We start from the raw sequence: 26,493 nt of genomic DNA on the forward strand, positions 1-26,493 counted from the left end.
ATATAAGATTAAAAAACCAATTACACGCTACTTAAAAGTGACAACCTTAAATGCGAAGACACAGGTTCAAAGTAAGATGGATGGAATATACTGTTAAAGGCCTAATAAAAAGGCAATTGCTACAGGTATATTAGCATTAGACAAAGCAGACTTTGAGGCAGAAAACACTGTGAGAGATAAAGAAAATTTCATAGTAACAAAGAGAGCAATCTATCAGGAAGATACCACAATTCTAAATATGTATCCAGTTAACATATTTCCAATATATATTAAACAAAAACAGAACAGGAGAAATATATCTTTAATCATAGTGGAAGATGTTAACACACCTGTCTCATTAGTTGATGGAAAAAGCAGACAGAAAATAAGTAAGGATACAAAAGATATAATCAACACAATCAATATCCTTGGACCTAATTTACATAATAGAACACTGTATCCAACATTGAAAGAATTCACATTATTTTCGGGTACATATGAAGCATTTACCAAAACTGACCATGTGATCAACTTAAGGAAAGTCAACACATTTCAAGGGATGAAAATAATCCACAATATTTTCTCTTTCCAGAGTGGATAAGCTGAGGTAAATAACAAAAAAGTTAACTAGAAATCCTCAAGTGACTAGAAATTAAACTATACACTTCCCCATGAGTCAAAGAAGAATCACACGGAAAACTAAAAAATGTTTTTAATTACCTGAAAATTGAAGTAGTAGGTAGCTAAAGCAGTGCCTAGAAATATACAGCATTAGATGCATATATTAGAAAAGAAGAGCCAAAATTCAAAGACTTAAGTATCTAGCTCAAGTAGCTAGAAAAAGAATAGCAACACTGATTCAGAAAAAAAGAAAACACAAATTACAAGTATCAGGAGTTAAAAGGGGACATTAATATAGATTGTACAGAAATATAAGACAAAAAGATCTTATGAATAATTTTATACCAAAAATATTACAATCTAGAGGTAAATATCAAATTCTTTGAAAAATAAAACTGATAAAGGAATAGAAAATATTAATATTCTAAAATCTATTAGAAAAATTAAATCAGAATCTTCCCAAAAAAGCCTCTGATCCAGATAGTTTCATTGAACATTAATTCTAAACATTTAAAAAAGTAGTAACACTCATTCTAGGAATGCATGGATGATCCAATACTCAAAAAATTAATTTAATTAACTACATGAAAAGAAAATAAAACTCAACAGATCAACAGATTCAATATAAACATTTGACAAAATTCAACTCACATTCATGAGAAAAATTTAGAAAGCTAGGATTAGAAGGAAACTTCCTTAATCTTTGTCTTGGTTATCCTTCTACTTTAGAAAAATCAAATCTGTTAGTCATTTATGATTCATAGTAGATGAATTTTATATAGGAAAGATTCATGCTTAGATAACTGGTGAACAAATGTAAGCTGTAATATTTTAAATTCAAGTAAAATACTTAAATGTATTGTTTGTAATTCCTCCTTTTAAACTCATTGTCACTTAGCCCATGCCGAGTGTAGCAGGTAAGAGGGCTTCTGTTATGGGTTGAATTGTATCTCCTCCAAATTTCCTGTTGAAGTCCTAACCGCCAGTACCTCAGAATGTAATCTTATTTGGATATAATTTCACTGAAGATATAAATTAGTTAAGTTAAAGTCATACTGGGGTAGGGTAGACCCCTAATCAAATGTATCTGATGTCCTTTTGAAAAGGGAGAATTTAGACATAGACACAGATTGGGGGTGATATTTCTACAAGCCACAGAATGACAAAGATTGCCAGCAAACCAACAGATGCTAGGGGAAAAGCAAGGGGTAGATTCCTTCTCAAAGTCCTTAAAACAAACTGACCCTGTGGACACTTTGATCTTGGTCTTCTAGCTTACAGAACTGTGAGACAGTACTTTTCCATTGTTTAAGCCATACAGTTTGTAGTACTTCATTATAGCAGCCCTAGAAAATTAATGCAGATTTTGGTTACCAGCACTACCACCAGTACAGTGGAGTGCTACTGTAACAAATAATTTAAAATGGGGAAGTGGCTTTCGGATTGAGTATTACCTGGAGGCTGAAAGAGTTATGAGGTGAATATTAGAAAAAGTCTAGATTTTCTTGAAGACAATGTCGGTAGAAATATGGATTTTGAAGGAGACTTTGTTGAGGGCTCAGAAGGAAGAGAGCTGTAGAGAAAACTTGTTGTCTTGGAGAATACATATATCGTTATGAATAGAATGTTGTTAGAAATATGAATGTAAGAAGTACTTCTGGTTAGGTTTCAGACATAAGTGAGGAATGGGTTATTGGAAACTGGATGAAGGGTGATCCTTGTTATGAAGTGGCAGAAATCTTGGCTGAATTGTGCTGAATGGCAGGTGAAACTTGTATGCAATGAACTTGCATATTTAGGTGAAGAGATTTCTAAGAAAGTGGTGAAGGCACAGCCTCGTTTCTCCTTATTGCTTACAGTAAAATACAAGAAGGGAGAGAGAAATTGAAAATAAAATTATTAACAAAAAAGGAACCAGAGCTTTGATATTTGGAAAATTCTCAGCTTATCTATACTGCAAAAAATTAGAAAGCTTCCTCTGGAGGGAACGCCAAAGGTATTGTTGGACAGTCCTTTGCCCAAGAGATTAGGTTTGTGATTTGTGGATCCAATCAATCATCTCAGTAGGCATGCTACTAGTTTGGACTGAAAGGGACATAGGTAGGATGAAATGAAGAAAGGGCTGTCAAGGATTCTATTCAGGAAATGAGTTGATAAGAGATATTCATCTGTGATCATGTGTTATCCTTCAAGAAATGGGATAATGATCCTGAGGGTAAAGTCCTGATACTACTAGGCTTTCAATTTGCTTGTGACTCATGACCCCCTTCCCTTCCAATTTCTCCCTTTTGAAATGGGAATGCTTATCCTATGTTTGTCCCATTGTTGTGTTTTGGACAGATAAACAGGTCTAGTTTCACAGGCTCACAGATGCAAAGAATTTTGCCCCAGGATGAATCACTCTGCACTTCATCCGTATATGATTTAGATGATGCTTAGATGAGAGTTTAGACTCAGAATCGATGGTGGTATGGTTTAAGACTTTATGGGATGTTATTATGGGTTGAATGTATTTTACATGTGAAAAGGATATGAATTTTTAGGGACCAGATGGCAGACTATTATGGGCTGAATTATGTCCCTACTAAATACCAGTAGGACTAATATATAACCAATTACACTTTCAACAACCCTCAGAATGTGACCTTATTTGGAAACAGGATCAATGAAGATATAATTGCTTAAGATGAGATCTTACTGGAGTAGATCAGTACTCCAGAGTACGTCCCTAATCTAATATGGCTGGTGTCCTTACAAGAAGAGAAAATTTGAACACAGATACACACACAGGGGAAAATTCCATGTGAAGGTGAAGACAGAGATTGGAGTGATGCTTATAGAAGCCAAGGAATGCCAAAGATTTCCAGTAACCACCAAAAGCTAGGGGGGAGGCATGGAACAGATTCTTCCTCACAGCCCTCAGAAGGAAGTCACTCTGCCAGTATCTTGATCTTGGAATTCGGCAGCCCTAGAAAACTAATACCACTTCTAGTATAATTGGTCATTTTACAGGGTAGAAATAAGCCAAAAAAATTAATATGCTATGTGTATACTTAAGACAAATGACTTACAATTTGGCACATGGCCCTTGCAGAATTCTTTTTTTCTTGGTAGGGCTCAAACTTTCATGTGTAGCTGGAAAATACTGAGAGCCCAGAGGATCATCATCTTGATATTGTTTATTATTATCTCTTTCCTGACTTTGATTTTCTCTTCTAGTTGCTTGGGATGTTGAGGGTTGGTTAGCATTCTAAAACCAAAAATTCAGAGAAAACATTTTAAACTAATTAAAAAAATTATTTTTCTTAAAAGACTATAATTTTAGTTTACCCATTTTTTATAATCTTAAGATTTATGACAACATTTTACAACATAAAAGTGCTTTTTATAAAGCTAATTTATAGATAGGATTATATTTATCCTAATTAATGCAACTGGTATTAAACATTTTTTAAAGGAAGATAAACAAAAGTTTTTCTTATGCTTGTATAACTGAAAAATTGAATTAGATACTTATTTCCATGAATATAAACCTTAGAAATAATTTTTACAAAGATAGATTCAGGGAAAAAATTAACTTATTTGTCTTGATTGTGCCTAGATTCCAGTAGTAGCCTTTTCTACTAGAACCTTTATCATACCAAAGTCATTGCTACCTCTTACAAAATCTGGGTGAGACTGCCATGCCAAATATAAAGGTAAAAACTTCCTGTGAAAGTGTTCCTATAGTTCTCTGGCCTGGACAAAAGGAATGGAATAATCATATATACCACCTGGGAATTTAAATAAAGAGAATCACAATGGGATTCAATTATGCACAAAGCAAAAACAAGACACCAAGTTTTGGGGGCCTTGGGAAATATCAGAGGCTGTGACCTTTAGCTCAGCCTGCTCTAAAATAAATGATAGAAAAAGGAAATAAACAAAAAAACATAAATGATTTTTTTTCTGAGGTTTACCATCATTAAGAGTCAATACATGTGAGTTCAGAATAAAACGTACAAGGTACCGATTGTAATTTTGATCACAGTGCTTTCAAAGATATACTATTAATTCTCTGGCACCATACCTGAAGTGTTTCTGATGCTGAGGCATTTTCAGTTGCACTGGCATGGGGGATATACTTTATAACAGTAATTATCCCCTGAATTGCAATGCGCTTTTGTTCCCTATACTGCAAGTCTTCAATCTCCTTCCTCACTTCACTTATAGCTGTCAAGAGCGACTCAACTGCAAAAGAATAATTCCAAAGAAACTGTAAGTTTTAAAGAACTGAAATAATAAAAATAAGAATTAGATTTGCAATGTCATTTTACAGTATGGAATCATAAACTTGCTACATAAGTTAAATTTGTGAGATTTCTTTTTATACTTGGCATCATCCCTTATGTAATTTTTATAAAATAGGCAAAATATAAACAGTTAAATTGTGATACAGTTTTCTGGCCTGGAGTCTTGATTTTAAACAGAAATTTTACATACTGAATGGACAGCTGACCTTTGAACAACATGGGAGTTAAGGGAACCAAATCCCATGCAGACCAAAATCCATGTATAACTTTTCACTCCCCCAAAACTTTACTAATAGACTACCGTTGACCACAAGCCTTATTGACAACATACAGCTGATAAGCACATACAATAAAGTAACTTAGAGAAAAGAAAATGTTATTTAAAAAATCATAAGAAAAAACATTTATAGTACTGTATGTATATTTACTGAAAAAGTTGCATAGAAGTGGCTCTGTATAGTTCAAACCTGTGTTGTTCCAGGGTCAATTGTAATTTACATATTTCAAGCTATAAAGTGCACAGAAACACACATTTTAATATATACAACTGTATACTATGTATTGCTGGCATAATGAAGTACAAGACGATGCCAGTATTTAGATGATGATAGGTTAGTATTTTAAAGTTTCTCTTTTTTTCCCCCGAACCATGCAATTATCCCACAGCTTAAAAAAAAGAATGCATTTATTTTAAACTTTTCAACCATCATTTCTAATTCTTCTAAAATAAATTAATGTTAGGCCTTTTATCAGTACTTGTTCTGCATCTAATTTATTTTGATGTCATTTTTATTTAAAGGTAGTGCTCAATTGTGTAACATCCAATATGTATCATTCCACAAGAGTAACATAATACAGTGTCAGCATCTTGACATCAAATTATCCAGTGTCTCCTTTGATATCTTTAGTCTCTCTATGTAATGTCATAGGAATTGGGATCTATTAAAGTCAGATTTGATCTCAGTAACATTAAATCAAGATATGATGCCCAGTTAGTCATCATCTATGTTCTCCCTTATTCTAATCTAATAAAATCCAAGTATTAACCTTTAGGAGTCACCACATGTATTTTTAGGTCTTAATAAAGACAAAATTTTTATCAGTGAGTGTTGTTACACATTATGATATACATATACATAGCACATAAACATATACATAACTAGCAATTACTTAGTACCTTTGACAGAATTACTATACTTCGAAAATGTCTCTGGCACTGGTGGATAGGGGTAATATCCACCAATAACAGTAGTCCTCACTTCCTCAGAATCAGTCCTTGTTTTAATCCAATGAATAAAATTTTTTACCTTGATATCGTTGGTGTATGGCTGGCCTCTGTGACCTTTTGTAAGAAGGGTAAAACCAAAAAAATGAGAAAAAAAATTGCTGTAATAAACTTAAAGGATTTTTTTGTATAACAACAGTTTAATATTACAATAGTCTCTTATGTCACCAAGAAAAGAAGTTAAGTTCACTTATTCACTGTGTAGCAGATTACACTTGATATGTATACAAAAATTATCAGACACTAAACCAATCCTAAATTGAGAAGGAAATCAGACATATTAGAGTTTTTTTTTTTAATTTTTTTTTCAACGTTTATTTATTTTTGGGACAGAGAGAGACAGAGCATGAACGGGGGAGGGGCAGAGAGAGAGGGAGACACAGAATCGGAAACAGGCTCCAGGCTCTGAGCCATCAGCCCAGAGCCTGACGCGGGGCTCGAACTCACGGACCGCGAGATCGTGACCTGGCTGAAGTCGGACGCTTAACCGACTGCACCACCCAGGCGCCCCAGACATATTAGAGTTTAAGTGGACTAAAGTGTAGCTATCTATAGGATACTGAAAAGTCATAACAAAAAACTAATAATCTGGATTTTTCTAACTATCAAAATGGTTGGCATCTTCTTAAAAATTGACTTTTAAATCATGTATTCACCTAAAGGTATGGCATCATGTTGAAACTCAATAGCCTATAATATAGGTCAGCATTTAAATTCATGGTCTTAAAACATACTTAACAGTGCCATTTATATCTGATATTGTTAGTATTTATAAAAGGAAGTATTGACAAAGATGTGTATTACATTCTTCCTAGGATTCTTCTATTGACAAATTTCTTAATGATTAACATGGTAGTATTTTAGTAAACACACCACACTATTTCTTTACTCATTTGGAACCTTTTATCTTTATTGTTTTGACCCTGTTATCAGAAAGAATAGAGAAAAATAATGTACTTGTAGACAACTAGTGAGACTTCTTGCTATGTAAGTAAAATTTGAGATCAGGAACCAAAATCTGATTCATATTTTTAGTTAGTATTTAAAAACAGTTAATTGTATCCATATTGTGATATAGGGCCTAACAGTCTTCAATCTATCAAGCAATTTATGATTATCTACCTTACAACAGGTAGGAATTAAAAGTTAACCAAAGGACATCAAAGCAATTCTCCAGTGAGTCAAAAAATCATTGCTTCAGTCATAAATAATTCAGAAGCAATATATTTCATGGGCTAAATATTCTTTGTTAAACCATTCTCGCAATGATTAAGGAAATTAAAATAAAGCTATCTTGTGGTCAAATGTTTTAATGTAAAAGTTAACTTAGTCAGTTGAAAATATATTACATCTCCAATAAAATATAAACAAATTGCTCACCAGTAAGAAACACTCGGCTCTCATTTGTAGTGGTTAGGTAAAGCAGTTTAGGTACTTGAGCATCATTCCTGACAAGTTTCAACTGAGTACACACGAAATATGTCACTGTAGAAAATGGAAACAGTTAGGAAATAACTTCTGCATTTCAAAGAGAACATATCAAGATCAGGACCTAACACAGTGCCTCTCAAACCTTAATAAACATAGGAATCACCTGGACAGTTGTTAAAATGCAAATTAAGAACCAGTAGTTTCAGAGTGGGGCCTGCGATTCTCTACTTCTAATAAGCTCGAGGTGATACTAGTGTTGCAGGTCCTGTGACCACACTTGGAACAACGAGGATCTAACAGTTAACCTTTTCCTTTAGATATGGGATCTAACACTTACTTTTCCTTTAGAAAGTACAATGGCTGCACCTAACTGAAGTCACTGCTTGCTGCACAGTTGAAGACTGCAATAGTCTTTCTAATCAGGCACACAACTGAGTATGAATAGTTATTTCCTACAGAGAAAAAAAGCTTAGTTTCTCCAGGATGCTTTTACTGATTAACCCAATATAACACTGATCCCTGAATTACTCTCCTTCCACCAGATAGGGGTATGCATTATTAACTTAAATTTGTTTATGCAGGTGTTTATCTTAATTAGACCTTAAGCCTCATGACAGGGCTTATACAACCTATTCTCTTCTATTCACCTTGCTGAATTGTTTTTAACTGTCTGTCAGTTACTTAGGTAAAGTTTCTTAAAGCCAACAACATTTAAAATTTTTTTAACTCATTACATACCCAAACAGTTATGGTCTTATGAACTAAGAAATGAGGAAATAAATGTAAATACTTATAATCTCACAATAACGGTTAAGTTCTCATTTGAAATAAATATTTCCCTAGAGTATGATAATAACTATAAACTCATTTACTATATCTAACATTTCCTACTTCTTTATTTGGGCAATAAAAATAAGGGAAATCTGTTGAAATGACTAAGAATAATTCCTACTTTATATTACTGTCCTTTATTTAAAAACCATACAAATACGTCACTATTCATGGTTAAAGATGTTGATATAGGAATATTAAAGAAACATCTACTTCTCACTTCATGACTGTTAAAAACCAGACATTCCGACCCGACACCTTTTAGCTGTCTGACATCCAGGAAATTACTTAACCCTTCTGGACCTTTGTTTCCTCACCTATAAATTTGTAAAAACATCAACTTTTAAAAAGGTAACCAGGAGCACAAAATGAGATAGCATCGACAAGCATCTGGTACATAGTAAACAATATTAGTTCCCCCTTAGCTCTTCAGTTTCCTTAATCAAAAGTGAAAAAGATGCTCTACTCCCAAAGGATTCTGGTATTATTCCAGAAGACAGTTGGTCATGTTCCCCTTCATAGGCCTGAAGCCCCCCCTTAATACTCATCATTCATTTAATAATTTTTTTCATCTTGGTCAAAAGATGAAAACAAATTGTGATTATTGTCAACAATTGTGCTAGAGTAAATCTCACCAAGGTCACCTTTCTTAGAGAGATGCACTTCACATTATCATAAGAAACAGAACATGCATACTTGGCAACATTTCTGTGAAAAAAACAATTATCTGAAAGTTATGCCAGCTTGTTTGAAGTGGCTACAAAGAGAGAGGCTCTGGCCATAAAACCTACATAAAACGAGGTAACAGAATTGTCATCAGAAGTCATCACTACCAATCACTTATGCCCTGAGAGAAGTTACATGAGAAATCATAGCCCAGCTCACCTTGGAAGCTCATGCCTTGGTTTAGCAAAAACTCTTTCTGCCCTCTCAACAGCTGGGGTGAGGTTTAATTCTATTCAGATATATTTTAAAGTTTTAATTTCACAAGCCGATGACAGAATCTAATAAGGTAATATCTGAATGGTGTGTAATGCTGTTTTGCAACAGCCACTAAAGGGGTAGCACAACAGCTCTGTATATGGTCTCTAGATATCCTGATGTTCTACAATTTTTACCTTGTTGACGATTTTAAAAATTACAGGTGGTCAAAATTGGAAGATTTCCTAATGTTGGCAAACATTTCACAATCAGTATTTTATTCATATATAAAATAGTATGAATGAAAAATAGTAAAATAGTAAATAGTACTATTTTAGTACATGAAAAATATAGTACATGAAAAAATAGTACATGAAAAATAGTAAAATAGCATACAGTATCTATAATAGCTTTATGCTACAAGTTGATACAAGGAAAAATTCATTTAATTTGCTAAAAAGTCTTATAATAGATCAGAAAACTAACTTGTTGTGTAAAATATATAGTAGGGCATACCTAAAATGTTTTCAAATGAATAAAATTAGTGGAAAAAATACCTAAATATCTGAATAAATGCAAGGAGGAAAGGTCAACACCAAAGTGAAACACTGACCAGCTGCTAAAATACCACCAATCTAACATTAATTTAAAACTCAGGGGCGCCTGAGTGGCTTGGTCGGTTAAGCGTCCGACTTCGGCTCAGGTCATGATCTCACGGTCCGTGAGTTCGAGCCCCGCATCGGGCTCTGTGCTGACAGCTCAGAGCCTGGAGCCTGTTTCAGATTCTGTGTCTCCCTCTCTCTCTGACCCTCCCCTGTTCATGCTCTGTCTCTCTCTGTCTCAAAAATAAATAAACGTTAAAAAAAAAATTTAAAACTCAAATCATACTTACATTGTCCTTACTTAATTACACAAAATGTCAATCCCCTACCAATAAATTCTATACTAGTAAAGTCTTCGTTGTCTTTTTTGGGGTCTACTTAGTCAATTTTTCAAATGGATACAAAGGGAATTGAGTACCTATGCTTTAGTTTCACTGAATGTTAAGCTTTTATGCCTGAAATGCTGATAATGAGCATTGATAAAAGCACCTGTTTTCTGAAAAACTGGTTTCAATCCCAAATCAACTCTGAATAGAAAACCAGAAGGTGGTTAATTTCTGTAACACCAAATATAATAATATAGAAAAAATTTAAACATGCTATCACACTGCTTGAATTTGCTAACTCAGTATCATGCTCTTCTGTAAGTCAGTACACTGTAACATTTTTTTAAGTCAATGCCCCCCACTTCCAAAAATAAAAAGATAAAAATATTGGACTGAATACTTGGGTAAATATTTTCAAAGATTTCTGGCTGAGAAGTAGAAAACAGCTCCACTATAAATGGTTGTTCTGAAGTCCCGTCAGCAATGTGAATCCAGCGATATGACCAAAAGTCTTCACGGCTTTCTATATGGATAGAATATTAGAATAAATGAAGGTAACCAATTATACATGTATGAACACAGAACTATTCACTGAAATGCTGTCATGACTTTCAAGTTTAAAAGCTTACCTTTCTTTTTTGACCGCTGGACCCTTCCTACAAAAACTAAAATGCCAATAACATCACAGATATGATTTTCTGGCATATCATCCAATTCTGACCTAAAAAAAGGAAAACTATTAAATACTGTATCTTTAAACACTGAAAAAGCATTCTAAAATTATGACTGTGAAAATGTATATCTATATAATCGATAGGGCATAATTTGGGGTAGATTTTGAGCAATAATAATACATTGTTTCAGTGTCTAACATTAAAAATTAATACTTAAGGTATTTTACACAAGGCCATTTTACCTTGTGATAAAGCGGTGATTTAATTTTGGCAATCTCCATTCAGGTTTCACCTGCTTTTCTGGAATGATAATTATGTTAGTTGGAGGATCTCGGAGGTTGAGGCAGATTTCTGAAAAACAAATATATTACTTTAATATGACATTTGATACAGATAAAAAATACACAAGTGTACAAATCACACAGCACAATATTATATTGAACTCTTTGGAGCCCACCACTAACCTTCATCAAAAGCTTTCTTCTACTTACTCCTACATTAACATATCTACTTAGCTCTCCACCAAAAGTTAGCCATTCTTTAAATTTTATCATTTTTCTTTTAAAAAAAGGTTTTTATCATTTATATTTTTTGCCCAAAATACTGTTTATCTTTGTTTTTAAAATTTTTTTATGCTTTTATTTTTGAAAGACAGAGTGCAAGTGGGGGAGGGGCAGAAAGAGAGGGAGACACAGAATCCCAAGCAGGCTCCAGGCTCTGAGCTGTCGGCACAGAGCCCCACACAGGGCTTGAACTCAGGGAGTATGAGATCATGACCTGGGTTGAAGTCAGATGCTTAACCAACTGAGCCACCCAGGCATCCCTGTTTCTTAACTTTATATGGATAAACTCATACCACATCCAGTGTTCTAAGGTTACGCTTTTCACTCAGCATTATGGTCCTAAAATTCATCCATGTAGCTGCATGTAGTGCTTTTATTTTCTTATTCCCACTGCTGAATAATGTTCCAGGGTGTTGACATATTACAATTTTATTTACCCATTGTTGTGTTGATCGACATTTGGGTTATTTCTTGTTTTTTGCTATTACAAACAGGGTCACTATGAACTTTTTGTACATGTCTCCTTGTGCACACAGGCAAAATTCTTCTAGGGTATTATACCCAGGAGGGAAACCCTGGATTGTATAATGTGAAAATGTTCCACTCTACAGGCTAATTCCTATTTTCAAGTAATTAACCTATTTATAGTTCTACCAGCAATGTGTAAGAATTCCATTGATCAACATCCTCTCCAAATTTTGCTACTGTCAAATGTATTTTTTTGTCAATCCAGTGACACAAAATGACAATTTGTGGTAGTCTTATTTTGCACTTCCCTTATCATTAATCATGTTAAACATTTAATATACTTATCATTCATTCATGAATTCTCTTTTGTGAAATACCTGTTTGTGTCTTTTTCCCACTTTTCTATTGGATTGTCTTTTTCTTATTTATTTGAAGGACTTCTTCATATATATCGAATACTAATACTTTGTTGATTATATTATTGCAAATATATTCACCCAGTCTGTGGATTGTTTTTCATTCTTTTTATGGTGTCTTTTGATGAAAAAAAGTTTCTAATTTCAATGTAGTCAGGTTTAATAATCAGTCATTTACAAATACTATTTCCTGTATCTTATCCAAGAAATCCTTCTTCATCCCAAGGTCAAACACATATTTCTTACAAGTTCTCCTAAAAATTTTGGCTTTTACATTTGATATATCTGGAATTGGCTTTTTATACGGTATGAGATAGGGATATAATGTTATTTTTTCTCCAATTTTTAATTATTCCAATACTATTTACTGAATAGTTCTTCCTTTCTGTATGATCTGTACAGCACATATACCCTATCAAAATTTTGTGTGTTTAGGGCTATTTCTCAATTGAATTGTGATTTTCTGATCATTCTGTTTATACCTATACCAATATTACATGGCCATAAATTCTTTTATATTAACTTATGATATTTGTAGGACAAGTCTTCACTCACTCTGCAGCTCCCTACTACTTTTCTTCAGAACTGTTTTGACTACTTTTGATAATTATGTGCCTTCATATAAATTTTAGAATCAGTTTGTCAGTTCCAGGAAAAAAAATCTTATGGAATAGGACTGAATCTGCAGATCAATTTGGGGGTACTTGACACACTTACAAAATTGAGACTGACTTCCTACATGGGATATTTCTCCATTTATTTAGAGAATTTTTAATGTCTTTCAATGAAGTATTATAATATCTCCAAACAGGTCTTACTTATCTTCTGTTAGATTCATTTCTAGATGCCTTGTAATTATTGTTGACAAAGTAAGTTATTTTTTTAAAATTGCAATTCCTAACTGTTATTGTAGTACGCAAAATCAACTGACTTTGGTATACTGGTCTCATAGCTAACTTTGCCAATATCTTACTATTTTTATTTAATACTTTGTGTTATTTTGTGTATTCTTTGTAGAAAATCTAATTTGTTAATAATGACAGTGTTGTGCTTTTCCTTAAAATCCTTATGATTTTAATGCATTTTATCTTCACTTTGGCTAGGGCAGCCAGTATAACAAATAAAAACAGGAATATGAGACATCCATGTTCTCCATTTGAAAAAGGAGTGTTTTTAAATTTTCCCTACTTAGAGGTGTGTTTGTTTTGTTTTTATTTTGTAAACATCCTTTATCAGGTTACGGAAAGTTCCTTCTCTTGCTATTTTCTTTTTTAAATTTATGAATTGGTGTAAAAATTTCACAAATGCCTCTTGTGCCTCTATTAGGATGACCATTATCTTCTTTAATCTGTTGATGTGAGGAGTGACACTACAGATTTTCACATGTAAAATCAACTTTGCATTGCTGGAGAACGATGCAACTTAGTCACACTGAGTAATCACTTTTTACATAGAAGTGAATTCAGTTTGCTAATATTCTATTTAAAATATCTGTATATATATATTCAAGGCTGAAGCTAGCCTTTAATTTTTCTCTTTCATACTATTCTTCTTTAGTTTTATCAAGGTCATATTGGTAGCAAAGAATGAGTTAGACAGTATGCCTTCTTATTTTATTCTCTGGAATAGTTTTGTATTGATATATTCCATGAATTTTGGGTAGAATTTGCCTATAAAAAGACGTATGCTTTGTGGAAAGATTTTAAAACTTTGATTCAATTTCTTTAATAGTTATACAGCTATCTGGGCTTTCTATCTCCTTTTATGCAGTAGGAAATATTTTCTAAGAATTTGCTGTGTAGGAAACAAAGATTAAAACAGGACAAAGACACTTAATTTTTCATCCTGCCTATTACCAGCCATGTGACTAGAAAATTCATTTAAACTTTATGAGTTTTAGTCTTTTCGCATATAAGTGAGGAACGTTTGTGTTACATATTACCTTGCACCCAGACAACAGTCTGCATTTTACAAAGCACTTTCATAGTCATAGTTACTTGATTATATTTAAGTTCCCTCCCAGCTACAAAATGTTAGGGTTTTTAATGAAATAAACAGCCCCTTCCCACCAAAACCCAAAACACTTATCTCAGTAGGTATTATACAAAACAGTCTGAAAAACTCAAGATTTTTAGATGTTGGATTACTACTTGGTGATCAAAAAGAATGAGTGGAGGAGCCAAGATGGCGGAACAGCATGGAAGTTTTTTGTGTGTCTCGTGTCCATGAAATATACCCAGACCAACACTAAACCATCCTACACACCTAGAAAACTGATTGGAGGATGAACACAACAATCTGCACAACCTGAACCACAGAATTCAGCAGGTACGTGGCATAGAGTGGTGAACATGGGGAGAGAGAAGCTGGCAGTGGGCAGGGAGCCATCTTTGCAGGCAGAGAGAGGACAGAGACTGGGGCGGGGGAGAATACGGGAAAAGCACCCCTCCCCAAAAGCAGCTGGAGAGAAAGTGGAAAATTGGAAACAGCCACAGGGACTAAACTAAAAAGGGAGAAAGGAGAGGGTTTAAATTCCATTAAGACTGTAAACAAGAGCGCAAAGTCTGCAACTCTGCAGTTCGATACCTGGCAGTGCTCTGGTGGGAAGGGTGAATCCCCAGGAACAGAGGGGGGGTCTGAGAGGTTCTCAGGCCACATGGGGAAAAGCGGTTCCAATGCTGGAAGGGCATTTGGTAGAGACTGTTGAAGCCACCTGGTCCCAGCAGACCCCAGAAACTGACCACATTCGCTGGTGCTGGAACAAGGTCATTAAGGGTGAAGCCTGGTGCTAGATGTGTGTTGTGATTTTCCATACCCTGAAATGCTGCTGCTACACCATCTCGCAAACTTTTTCTGGGGCGGGCTGGCACCTGGCCCGTCTTGGGGCACCAGCAGCAGCAGGGTCCAGCAGGTGTTCCTGGGTGCAGCCAGCATTTGGCCATTGCTGGGTGAGACCCTCCCACAGAGGGGCGGAACGGGTCAAAGCTGCAGTCCTTCAGAAGTAAGGGGCCGGGGAAAACAGCCGCATCTGAGACAAAACTTGGGAGAGAGGTACTGCCTGGGGCTTGGTCACGGACAGTGAAGAAGCAGGGAGAGGATGAAAGCTGAAGACAGAGGACGTGTGTCCAACTGCTGATTGGAGAGAACAGTTCCCATACTAGAGACTGGGTAGCTGGGTGATGCCATTTTTACAGCTCCCATGCATACACACCTACGGGCACTGCAACAACCCACCCCAGTAGGCTAGCGGCACCATCTAGTGGAGAACAGAGCCGTTACACTGAGCCCCGCCCAACTGGGCCAACCTGGCTCTTCAGGAATACAAGTATCCTCACCTACTTAGTTTATGGACTATAAAGCGCTACATAGTCTGACTTCTAGGGGAAAATGAAATCATCTCAGTCCTATTTCAATCTGTTAGCAGGTCCATCTTATCAATTTTCTTTCTTTTTCCTTTTAAACTATTGTTTTTCTTGAATACAGAAGGAGAAAAAATTCATTTTTATTTTCAATTTTTATTAAAAACATTAATTTTTTACTATATTTTTTACTTTTGTGTAAATTCTTTCAAATTCTATTTTACTCCCATCATCTCATTTTAGTCTACTTCAGTGTATTCATTTTTTCAAATTCTCAAACGATTTCTTTTTTTTCTTTTTCTTCCACCCTTTTGTTTTCTCTAATCTGTCAAACCACTTTCAACATCCAGACCAAAACACACGTAGGATCTAGCATCATTTATTAGATTTTTGTGTGTGTGTGTGTTTTTAAATTTTTAATTACAATATTTTTTAATTTTATTTTTTTATTTTAATTTCTCTACCTCATTAATACCTTTTCTCCTTTAAAAATGACAAAATGAAGGAATTCACCCCAAAAGAAAGAGCACGAAGAAACGACAGCCAGGGATTTAACCAACACAGATACAAGTAAAATGTCTGAACCAGAATTTAAAATCATGATAATAAGAATACTAGCTGGAGTTGAAAACAGATTAGAATCCCTTCCTGCGAGATAAAAGAAGTAAAAAAATAGAATGAAATTAAAAATGCTATAACTGAGCTGCAATCACGGATGGATGCAGCGGCGGCAAGGATGGATGAGGCAGAACAGAGAATCCGCGATATAGAGGACAAACTTATAGCGAATAATGAAGCAGAAAAAAAGAGGGAGATTAAGGCAAAAGAGCACAATTTAAGAATTAGAGAAATCAGTGATTCATTAAAAAGGAACATCAGAATCATAGGGGTCCCAGAAAAGGAAGAGAGAGAATCAGGGGTAGAATGGTTGTGTGAGCAAATCATAGCAGAAAACTTTCCTAACCTGGGGAAAGACACAAACATCAAAATTCAGGAAGCACAGAGGACCCACATTAGATTCAACAAAAACCGACCATCAACAAGGCATATCATAGTCAAATTCACAAAATACTCAGGCAAGGAGAGAATCATGAAAGCAGCAAGGGAAAAAAAGTCCATAACCTACAAAGGAAGACAGATCAGGTCTGCAGCAGACCTATCCACAGAAACTTGGCAGGCCAGAAAGGAGTGGCAGGATATATTCAATGTGCTGAATCAGAAAAATATGTAGCCAACAATTCTTTATCCAACGAGGTTGTCATTCAAAAATAGAAGGAGAGAAGAAAAGATGAATATTTATATATATATAAATATATATTTATTTTAAAATCTTTATAAAAATATATTATATATAAAATATAATGATATATAATACATAATATTATATAAAATACAATATATAAATAAATATATAAATATTTATACACACACACACACACACACACACACACACACACCAAAAGCAACAAAGATTAGAAAGGACCAGAGAACACCACCAGAAACTCCAACTCCACAAACATCATAATGGCAATAAATAAATATCTTTCAGTACTCACTCTAAACATCAATGGACTCAATGCTCCAATCAAAAGACATAGGGTAACATAATGGATAAGAAAACAAGATCCATCTATATGCTGTTTACAAGAGACCCACTTTAGACCTAAAGACACCTTCAGATTGAAAATAAGGGGATGGAGAACCATCTATCATGCTAGTGGTCAACAAAAGAAAGCCAGAGTAGCTATATTTGTATCAGACAGTCGAGACTTTAAAATAAAGACTGTATCAAGAGATGCAGAAGAGCATTATATCATAATCAAAGAGTCCATCCACCAAGAAGACCTAATGATTGTAAACATTTATGTGCCAAATATGGCAGCACCCAAATATATAAATCAATTAATTACAAACATAAAGAAACTCATCAATAGTAATACCATAATAGTAGGAGACTTCAACACCCCACTCACAGCAATGGACAGATCATCTAATCAAAAAATCAACAAGGAAACAATGGCTTTGAATGACACACTGGATCAGATGGACTTAACAGATATATTCAGAACATTTCATCCTAAAGCAGCAGAATATACATTCTTCTCCAGTGCACGTGGAATGTTCTCCAGAATAGACCATATACTGGGACACAAATCAGCCCTAAGTAAGTACAAAAAGATTGAGATCATATTGTGTGTATTTTCAGACCACAATGCTATGAAACTCGAAATCAACCACAAGAAAAAATTTGGAGAGGTAACAAATACTTGCAGACTGAAGAACATCCTACTAAAGAATGAATGGGCTAACCAAGCAGTTAAAGAGGAAATTAAAAAGTATATGGAAGTCAGTGAACATGATAACACCACAACCCAAAACGTCTGGGATGCAGTAAAGGCGGTCATAAGAGGAAAGTATATACCAGGCCTTCCTAAAGAAAGAAGAAAGATCTCAGATATACAACCTAACTTGACACCTTAAGGAGCTGGAAAAAGAACAGCAAATAAAACCGAAAACCAGCAGAAGACAGGAAATAATAAAGATTAGAGCAGAAATTAATGCTATCAAAACCAAAAAAAAAACAGTAGAACAGATCAATGAAACCAGAAGCTTGTTCGCTGAAAGAATTAACAAAATTGATAAACCACTAGCCAGTTTGATCAAAAAGAAAAAGGAAAGGACCCAAATACGTAAAATCAAGAATGAAAGAGGAGAGATCACAACCAACACAGCAGAAATAAAAACAGTAAGAGAGTATTATGACCAATTATATGACAATAAAATGGGCAATCTGGAAGAAATGGACAAATTCCTAGAACATAGACACACCAAAATTGAAATAGGAAGAAATAGAAAATTTGAAAACACCCTTAACCAGTAAGGAAATCAAATTAGCAATCAAAAATCTGCCAAAAAACAAGAGTCCAGGGCCAGATGGCTTTCCAGGGGAATTCTACCAAATATTTAAGGAAGTTAACACCTATTCTCTTGAAGCTGCTCCAAAAAATAGAAATGGAAGGAAAACTTCGAAACTCATTCTATGAAGTCAGCATTACCTTGATTCCAAAACAGAGACCCCACTAAAAAGGAGAACTACAGACAATTATAAACATTTATGCATTTCCCTGATGAACATGGATGCAAAAATCCTCAACAAGATATTAACCAACCGGATCCAACAATACATTAAAAAAATTATTCACCACGACCAAGTGGGATTTATACTTGGGATGCAGGGCTGGTTCAATATCCGTAAAACAATTAACGTGATTCATCACATCAATAAAAGAAAGGACAAGAACCAAATGATCCTCTCAACAGATGCAGAGAAAGCATTTGACAAAATACAGCATCATTTCTTGATAAAAACCCTCAAGAAAGTAGGGATAGAAGGAGCATACCTGGAGATCACAAAAGCCACATACGAACAAACCAATGCTAATATCATCCTCAATGGGGAAAAACTGAGAGCTTTCCCCCTAAGGTCAGGAACAAGACAGGGATGTCCACTCTCGCCACTCTTATTCAACATAGTATTGGAATTCTTAGCCTCTGCAATCAGACAACACAAAGAAATAAAAGGCATCCAAATCGGCCAGGAGGAGGTCAAACTTTTACTCTTCACAGATAACATGATACTCTATATGGAAAACCCTAAAGATTCCACCAAAAAACTGCTAGGATTTATTCATGAATTCAGCAAAGTTGCAGGATATAAAATCAACACACAGACATTGGTTGTATTCCTCTACACCAACAATGAAGCGACAGAAAAAGAAATCAAGGAATTGATCCCATTTACAGTTGCACCAAACCCATAAAATACCGAGGAATAAATCTAACCAAAGAGGTGAAAAATCTATACACCGAAAACTATAGAAAGCTTACGAAAGAAATTGAAGAAGACACAAAAAAATGGAAAAAAGATTCCATGCTCCTGGATAGGAAGAACAAATATTGTTAAAATGTCGATACTACCCAAAGCAATCTACATATTCAATGCAATCCCTATCAAAATAACACCAGCATTCTTCACAGAGCTAGAACAAATAATCCTAAAATTTGTATGGAACCAGAAAAGACCCCAAATAGCCAAAGCAATCTTGAAAAAGAAAACCAAAGCAGGAGGCATCACAATCCCAGACTTCAAGCTATACTACAAAGCTGTAATCATCAAGACAGTATGGTACTGGCACAAGAACAGACACTCAGATCAATGGAATAGAATACAGAACTCAGAAATGGACCCACAAACATATGGCCAACTAATCTTTGACAAAGCAGGAAAGAATATCCAATGGAATAAAGACAGTCTCTTCAGCAAGTGGTACTGGCAAAACTGGACAGTGACATGCAGAAGAATGAACCTGGACCACTTTCTTACACAATACACAAAAATAAACTCAAAATGGATGAAAGACCTAAATGTAAGACAGGAAGCCATCAGAATCCTCGAGAAGTAAGCAGGCAAAAACCTCTTTGATCTTGGCCACAGCAACTTCTTACTCAACACGTCACCGGAGGCAAGGGAAACAAAAGCAAAAATGAACTACTGGGACCTCATCAAAATAAAAAGCTTCTGCACAGTGAAGGAAACAATCAGCAAAACTAAAAGGCAACCTAAAGAATGGCAGAAGAAATTGGCCAATGACTTATCAGAGAAAGGGTTAGTATCCAAAATCTATGAAGAACTTATCAAACTCAACACCCAAAAAACAAATAATCCAGTGAAGAAATGGGCAAAAGACATGAATAGACACTTCTCCAAAGAAAACATCCAGATAACCAACCGACACATGAAAAAATGCTCAACATCACTGATCATCAGGTATATACAAATCAAAACCACAATGAGATACCACCTTACACCTGTCAGAATGGCTAATATTAACAACTCAGGCAACAACAGATGTTGACGAGGACAAAGAGGATCTCTTCTGCATTGCTGGAGGGAACGTAAGCTGGTGTAGCCACTCTGGAAAACAGTATGGAGGTTCCTCAAAAAACTAAAAATAGAACTACTCTACAACCCAGCAATTGCACTACTAGGCATTTATCCACGGGATACAGGTGTGCTATTTTGAAGGGACACATGCACCCCCATGTTTATAGCAGCACTATCAACAATAGCCAAAGTATGGAAAGAGCCCAAGTGTCCACTGATGGATGAATGGATAAAGAAGATGTGGTATATATATACAATGGAATATTACTTGGCAATCAAAAAGAATGAAATCTTGCCATTTGCAACTACGTGAATGGAACTGGCGGGTATTATGCTAAGTGAAATTAGTCAGAGAAAGACAAAAATCATATGACTTCACTCATATGAGAACTTTAAGAGACAAAACAGATGAACATAAGGGAAGGGAAACAAAAATAATATAAAAACAGGGAGGGGGATAAAACAGAAGAGACTCATTAATATGGAGAACTGAGGGTTACAGGAGGGATTGTGGGAGGGGGGATGGGCTAAATGGGAAGGGGGCACTAAGGAATCTACTCCTAAAATCATTGTTGCAGTATATGCTAACTAATTTGGATGTAAATTTAAAAAAATGAAAAATAAAACAAGTTAAAAATAAAAAACTAATTAATTAATTAAATAATTAATTAATACATTCTATAGGACTTTATTTTTTTTATTTTATTTTTTTTTTAATTTTTTTTTTCAACGTTTATTTATTTTTGGGACAGAGACAGAGCATGAACGGGGGAGGGGCAGAGAGAGAGGGAGACACAGAATCGGAAACAGGCTCCAGGCTCCGAGCCATCAGCCCAGAGCCCGACGCGGGGCTCGAACTCACGGACCGCGAGATCGTGACCTGGCTGAAGTCAGACGCTTAACCGACTGCGCCACCCAGGCGCCCCTCTATAGGACTTTATCTAAATAAAATTACCTCATTTCTAAGGTGTCGTCTACTGGGTAAAACATTATTCATTTTAAAAATCAACTTTATCCACGTAATTTACCTGTCATTCTAAGTGTTTAGTTTTAGAAGTTTTGACAAATGAGTGTATCCATGTAACCACCCTGGATTATCAGTTTTCATAAAAGAGCCTACTGGGAGTTTGTTTTGGACAGCATTATATGTATAAATAAATTTCAAGATAATTGTACACCTTAATAATAGTGAGTCTCCCAGTCCAGGAATATGATTAACTTTCTCCCAATATGTGTTTTCTTAATTTTTCTTAATAATGTCTCATAATTTTCAGAGTGTAAACCTTATATAAGTTTGTTATATTTATCAATTAGTTTATTTTGTTATTTTTGACGCTGTGATAGATTGTAGTTTTAAAAGATATATTTTCTAATTGTTGTGATTAAATAGAAATACATGTTGAGTTTCACTGTAAAAAAAAAGAATGAAATCTTGCCATTTGCAACAACGTGGATGTAACTAGAGTGTATTATGCTGAGAGAAATAAGACAAAAAAAACAAATAAATGATTTCACTCATATGTGGAATTTAAGAAACACAGCAGATGAACATAGTGGAAAGGAAAGGAAAATAAGTTAAAAACAGAGAGCAAGGCAAACCATAAGAGACTCTTAAATAAAGAGAACAAACTGAGGGTTGCTGGAGGGGAGGTCGGGGGGGGATGGGCTAAATGAGTGATGGGCATTAAGGAGGGCAATGTTGGGATGAGCACTGGGTGTTACATGGAAGTGATAAATCACTGGGTTCTACTCCTGAAACCAATACTACACTGTACGTTTACTAACTTGAATTTCAATAAGTAAATTTTAAAAAATAAAATGTTTATGTGGGTATGCTAGGTGAGTACTATTTGATAAAAGGTAGGACTTCTGTGTCCCCCCTCTCTCTCTGCCCCTCCCCAACTCGTGCTCTGTCTCACTCTGTCTTTCAAAAATAAATGTTAAAAATTTTTTAAAAAAGATAAAAGGTAGGACAGAATGATATGCAAAATGGCAAGGACAGAATGATATGCAAAATGCCAATCTCCAAAACCACACATTACCAGCAAATATGTCCTGTGCTTTACAACACATTTATTTGGTCTTAAAAAATATTATCTCTCCATCTCTGTAACTTGGAACTACACATGTAAATATGAAAAGATAAACCAAGATAATTACCCCAATAGTCTGTCTTTCAACATCAGCATCTAGAAAGCAGTGATGGTACCACAAATCTTTATTCCCTTACTGTCCAACACCAGCCCCCACTACATACTCTTTCTCATTTATCCTAGTCATAACACTTAAACTACCCTGATACTATTCCTAACCCCCACTTACACTTTCTCCCATCCAACTCATTCTCCCACTGTCCCAACCATTCATTCTTCCCTCAACTACATTTCTGTTCATTTACTTTCTCCTTTTGTTCATCATACCTTCTTACTGTTTACTGTCATTAATCTTTCATTTTACTGTAATCTGTCCATTTTACTAATCTGTTACCGTCAGACTAATTTTTTTCAAATTTTTATTTAAATTCTGGTTAGTTAACATACAGTGTAATATATTACCCTGCTAGACTAATTTTTTAAAAGTAGAACTCTGTATTACCTACCTTTATATCTCCTGTGTCTAGAATGGTTTACGGAACTGTCATTTCTCTTCAAAAGATTATTAACACATTCGAGCTTTTTAAAGATCATAAATCAGTAGATCTCAACTGTAGCTGCATATTAGAATCACCTGAAGAATTTTGAAGATGTGCCAATGTCTTGGTTCCCTCCTCAGAGTAATTAAATCAGAATCTCAGAGGGTGGCGTGTCTACGGTTCTTTAAGGCTCCCCAAGTCCCTAATGTCCAGGCAGTGTTGAGATCTACATATATGTATAGGCTCAGCAAACTATACTCTGCAGATAGATGATTGTTTTTGCAAATAAAGTTTCACTGTAACACAGCCATGCCCATTCCTTACATATTATCTCTGCCTTCACTCTATAAAAGCAGAGCTGAGGTGGTACCTAGGTGGCTCAGTCAGTTAAGCCTCTGACTTTTTTTTTTTTTAATTTTTTTTTCAACGTTTATTTATTTTTGGGACACAGAGACACAGAGCATGAACTGGGGAGGGGCAGAGAGAGAGAGGGAGACACAGAATCGGAAGCAGGCTCCAGGCTCTGGGCCATCAGCCCAGAGCCTGACGCGGGGCTCGAACTCACGGACCGCGAGATCGTGACCTGGCTGAAGTCGGACGCTTAACCGACTGCGCCACCCAGGCGCCCCAAGCCTCTGACTCTTGATTTCAGCTCAGGTCATGATCTCATGGTTCGTGAGTTCAAGCCCTATGATGGGTTCTGTGCTCATGGAGTAGAGCCTGCTTGGGATCCTCTCTCTCTCCCTCTCTCTTTTTGCCCCTCCCTTGCTCATGCTCTCTTTCTCTCTCTCAAACATTTTTTAAAAAGGCAGAGTTGAGTATTTATGACAGAAACTATATCGCCTGTACAGCCTATAATATTTACTATCTGGCTATTTACAGAAATAGCTTGCTAACCCCTGATAAACAGGGAAAAAGTCCTATTATTTATCAAAAAGGTATGGGATAGGGGCGCCTGGGTGGCTCAGTTGGTTAAGTGTCTGACTCTTGGTTTCAGCTCAGGTCACAATCATCTAGTTTGTGAGTTCGAGCCCAACATCAGGCTCCGTGCTGACCACTTGGAGCCTGCTTGGGACTCTCTCTCTCTCTCTAAAGAAATAAACAAAATTTTCTTAAAAGGGTATAGGATAAAGTAGACTGATGCTAATACTGATAAAAAATAAAACTGTTTAAAGACTAAAAGAACCATTTTCAATATATTTTCATCAAGACTCCCATTTGAAAAAATAATTTCTGTATTTACAATTATTTACTTGAAAGTATAAATAACCTCTCATATCTTAAAGAGTTTGCATATGAAAATATAGCCCTATAATTGTATACTGTAGAGGTAGCATAGTGCTTGATTCAATTTCAGTGTTAAGTTTTAGTAGCTGTTTATCTATTGACCACATGCTGTCTATTGTTCTACTTTCCATATGTTTTTAAGGTTTAGAAACAGCTATTAGTACCAGACACATTTCTAGATTGCCCACAGCCATGTAAAAATTGTGATTTAAATTAATTCTCTTTATACCAGGAAAACAGTGTATCTCATAAAAAGAACACTAGGTTAGGTATAAGAAAAACTAGGTTTTAACTATGCCAGTGATTTATCATGTGACATCAACAAAGTCACTTACCTTATCTCTTATTGGCAAATGTCTCAATTTTTTTCACCTAGATATGCTTGGTTGTGGAAAGAATTTACAAATTGATAGAAATAATAACACGTGTTGCGAATTCGCTTCTTTTTGCCAGTTTTTACTGTATTTTTTCAAGTAAGTCCCAACGTCAATATCAGTGTAACTTCTCAACTTTATGATAAAGAGTAATGATAATAGACTAATTGTGTCAAACTACTAGGTAATAACTTGTTAATCCAGAAAGACATGATTGATGCCTACCAAATCCTTAAGATTTTAATAAGGAATCATATGAGATTCCCCAAATAAACTATCTAAGGAAACTATCTAATAGTTTCCTAACTAACTAATATACTATCTAAGGAAACAGTGAACAAAAGCTATATTATCTGCACATTCTCCAAGTAATTAAGCTTAATCTATCAGTAGGGAATTCAGAATACAAAGAAATACAGGTCCAGTATAAAACTATTATGAGCCAATAACAATACCTAAACTTGTTGAGTGATATAATCTACAATTCTAAAAATAGAAAGGCAAAAAATTGATATCCATATCTGAAAGCAATCACTTAATATATTAATTTAATTCTCCAAAAATATTTAGTATGATGCCAAGATGTCAAAACTTTTGTTTTAGTACTAATTAGGAAGAGTAGCAATTCAATTGCACTTGAATATTGACTACAGCTTAGATAACATCAGTTTATCAATTTTAAATTTGCTGAATTTGTAACTGAACTGTGATTATAGAATAGAATGTTCTTGTTCTTAGGAAATAAACATTGAAATATTACTGAAGTATTTTGAGGTAACGGTATGTGTGATGGCTGCCACTTACTCTCAAATATATACAATATATGTATATAAATATTTGTAATACATATACATATATATTTGTAATATATATGTATTTAGATTTATGGAGTCAGGGAATGATAAAGTAAAGGTAAATGTTAACAACTGTTTTATTCATGAAAAGGGTATATGCGAGTTTTTTATACTATTCTTTCAACTTTTATGTAAGTTTGAAATTATTTCAAAATAAAATGCTGACAAAGCCCTTTCGAATAGCACCTTATAGTAAAAGTATATTTAAGTCATTAATTTAGTATTATAATACAAAAAAGAAAACAGATATAAGTACATCCTAAGTGGTGCTCATTCATAATCAACAATAAATATATCACATATTTTTTTAATAAATGTATTCATAAATAAGTATAGTTATTAAGTGATTGCTTAAAAATGTTATAAAGGAACTTAGAAGTTTACCAGGTCCTAACAGATTCAGCAATTTTTTTTAATGTTTTTATTTATTTTTGAGACAGAGAGAGACAGAACATGAGCAGGGGAGGGGCAGAGAGAGAAGGAGACACAGAATCCAAAGCAGGCTCCAGGCTCTAAGCTGTCAGCACAGAGCCTGACGCGGGGCTCGAACTCACGGACTGTGAGATCATGACCTGAGCTGAAGCCGGTGCTCAACCGACTGAGCCACCCAGATGCCCCTAGCTGAATACTCTT

General features: G+C 35.0%; 1 protein-coding gene across 1 annotated transcript in view; it reads right to left on the bottom strand.

The window, feature by feature from the left end:
* The window catches only part of RADX (RPA1 related single stranded DNA binding protein, X-linked), a 102,375-nt gene that overhangs the window by 64,828 nt on the left and 11,054 nt on the right, over window positions 1-26,493 (bottom strand). Inside the window, exons 4-10 of the mRNA XM_040468379.1 lie at window positions 11,205-11,313; window positions 10,918-11,009; window positions 10,689-10,811; window positions 7,558-7,662; window positions 6,070-6,234; window positions 4,670-4,830; window positions 3,672-3,850 (exon numbers count right to left, since the gene is read on the bottom strand). Of these exons, the coding sequence (XP_040324313.1) occupies window positions 3,672-3,850; window positions 4,670-4,830; window positions 6,070-6,234; window positions 7,558-7,662; window positions 10,689-10,811; window positions 10,918-11,009; window positions 11,205-11,313 (934 nt within the window). The remainder of the gene's footprint in view (window positions 1-3,671; window positions 3,851-4,669; window positions 4,831-6,069; window positions 6,235-7,557; window positions 7,663-10,688; window positions 10,812-10,917; window positions 11,010-11,204; window positions 11,314-26,493) is intronic.

Source organism: Herpailurus yagouaroundi, unplaced genomic scaffold (assembly GCF_014898765.1).
Source record: "Herpailurus yagouaroundi ecotype Mexico unplaced genomic scaffold, PumYag 67700, whole genome shotgun sequence".
Taxonomy (NCBI): Eukaryota; Metazoa; Chordata; class Mammalia; order Carnivora; family Felidae; genus Herpailurus; species Herpailurus yagouaroundi.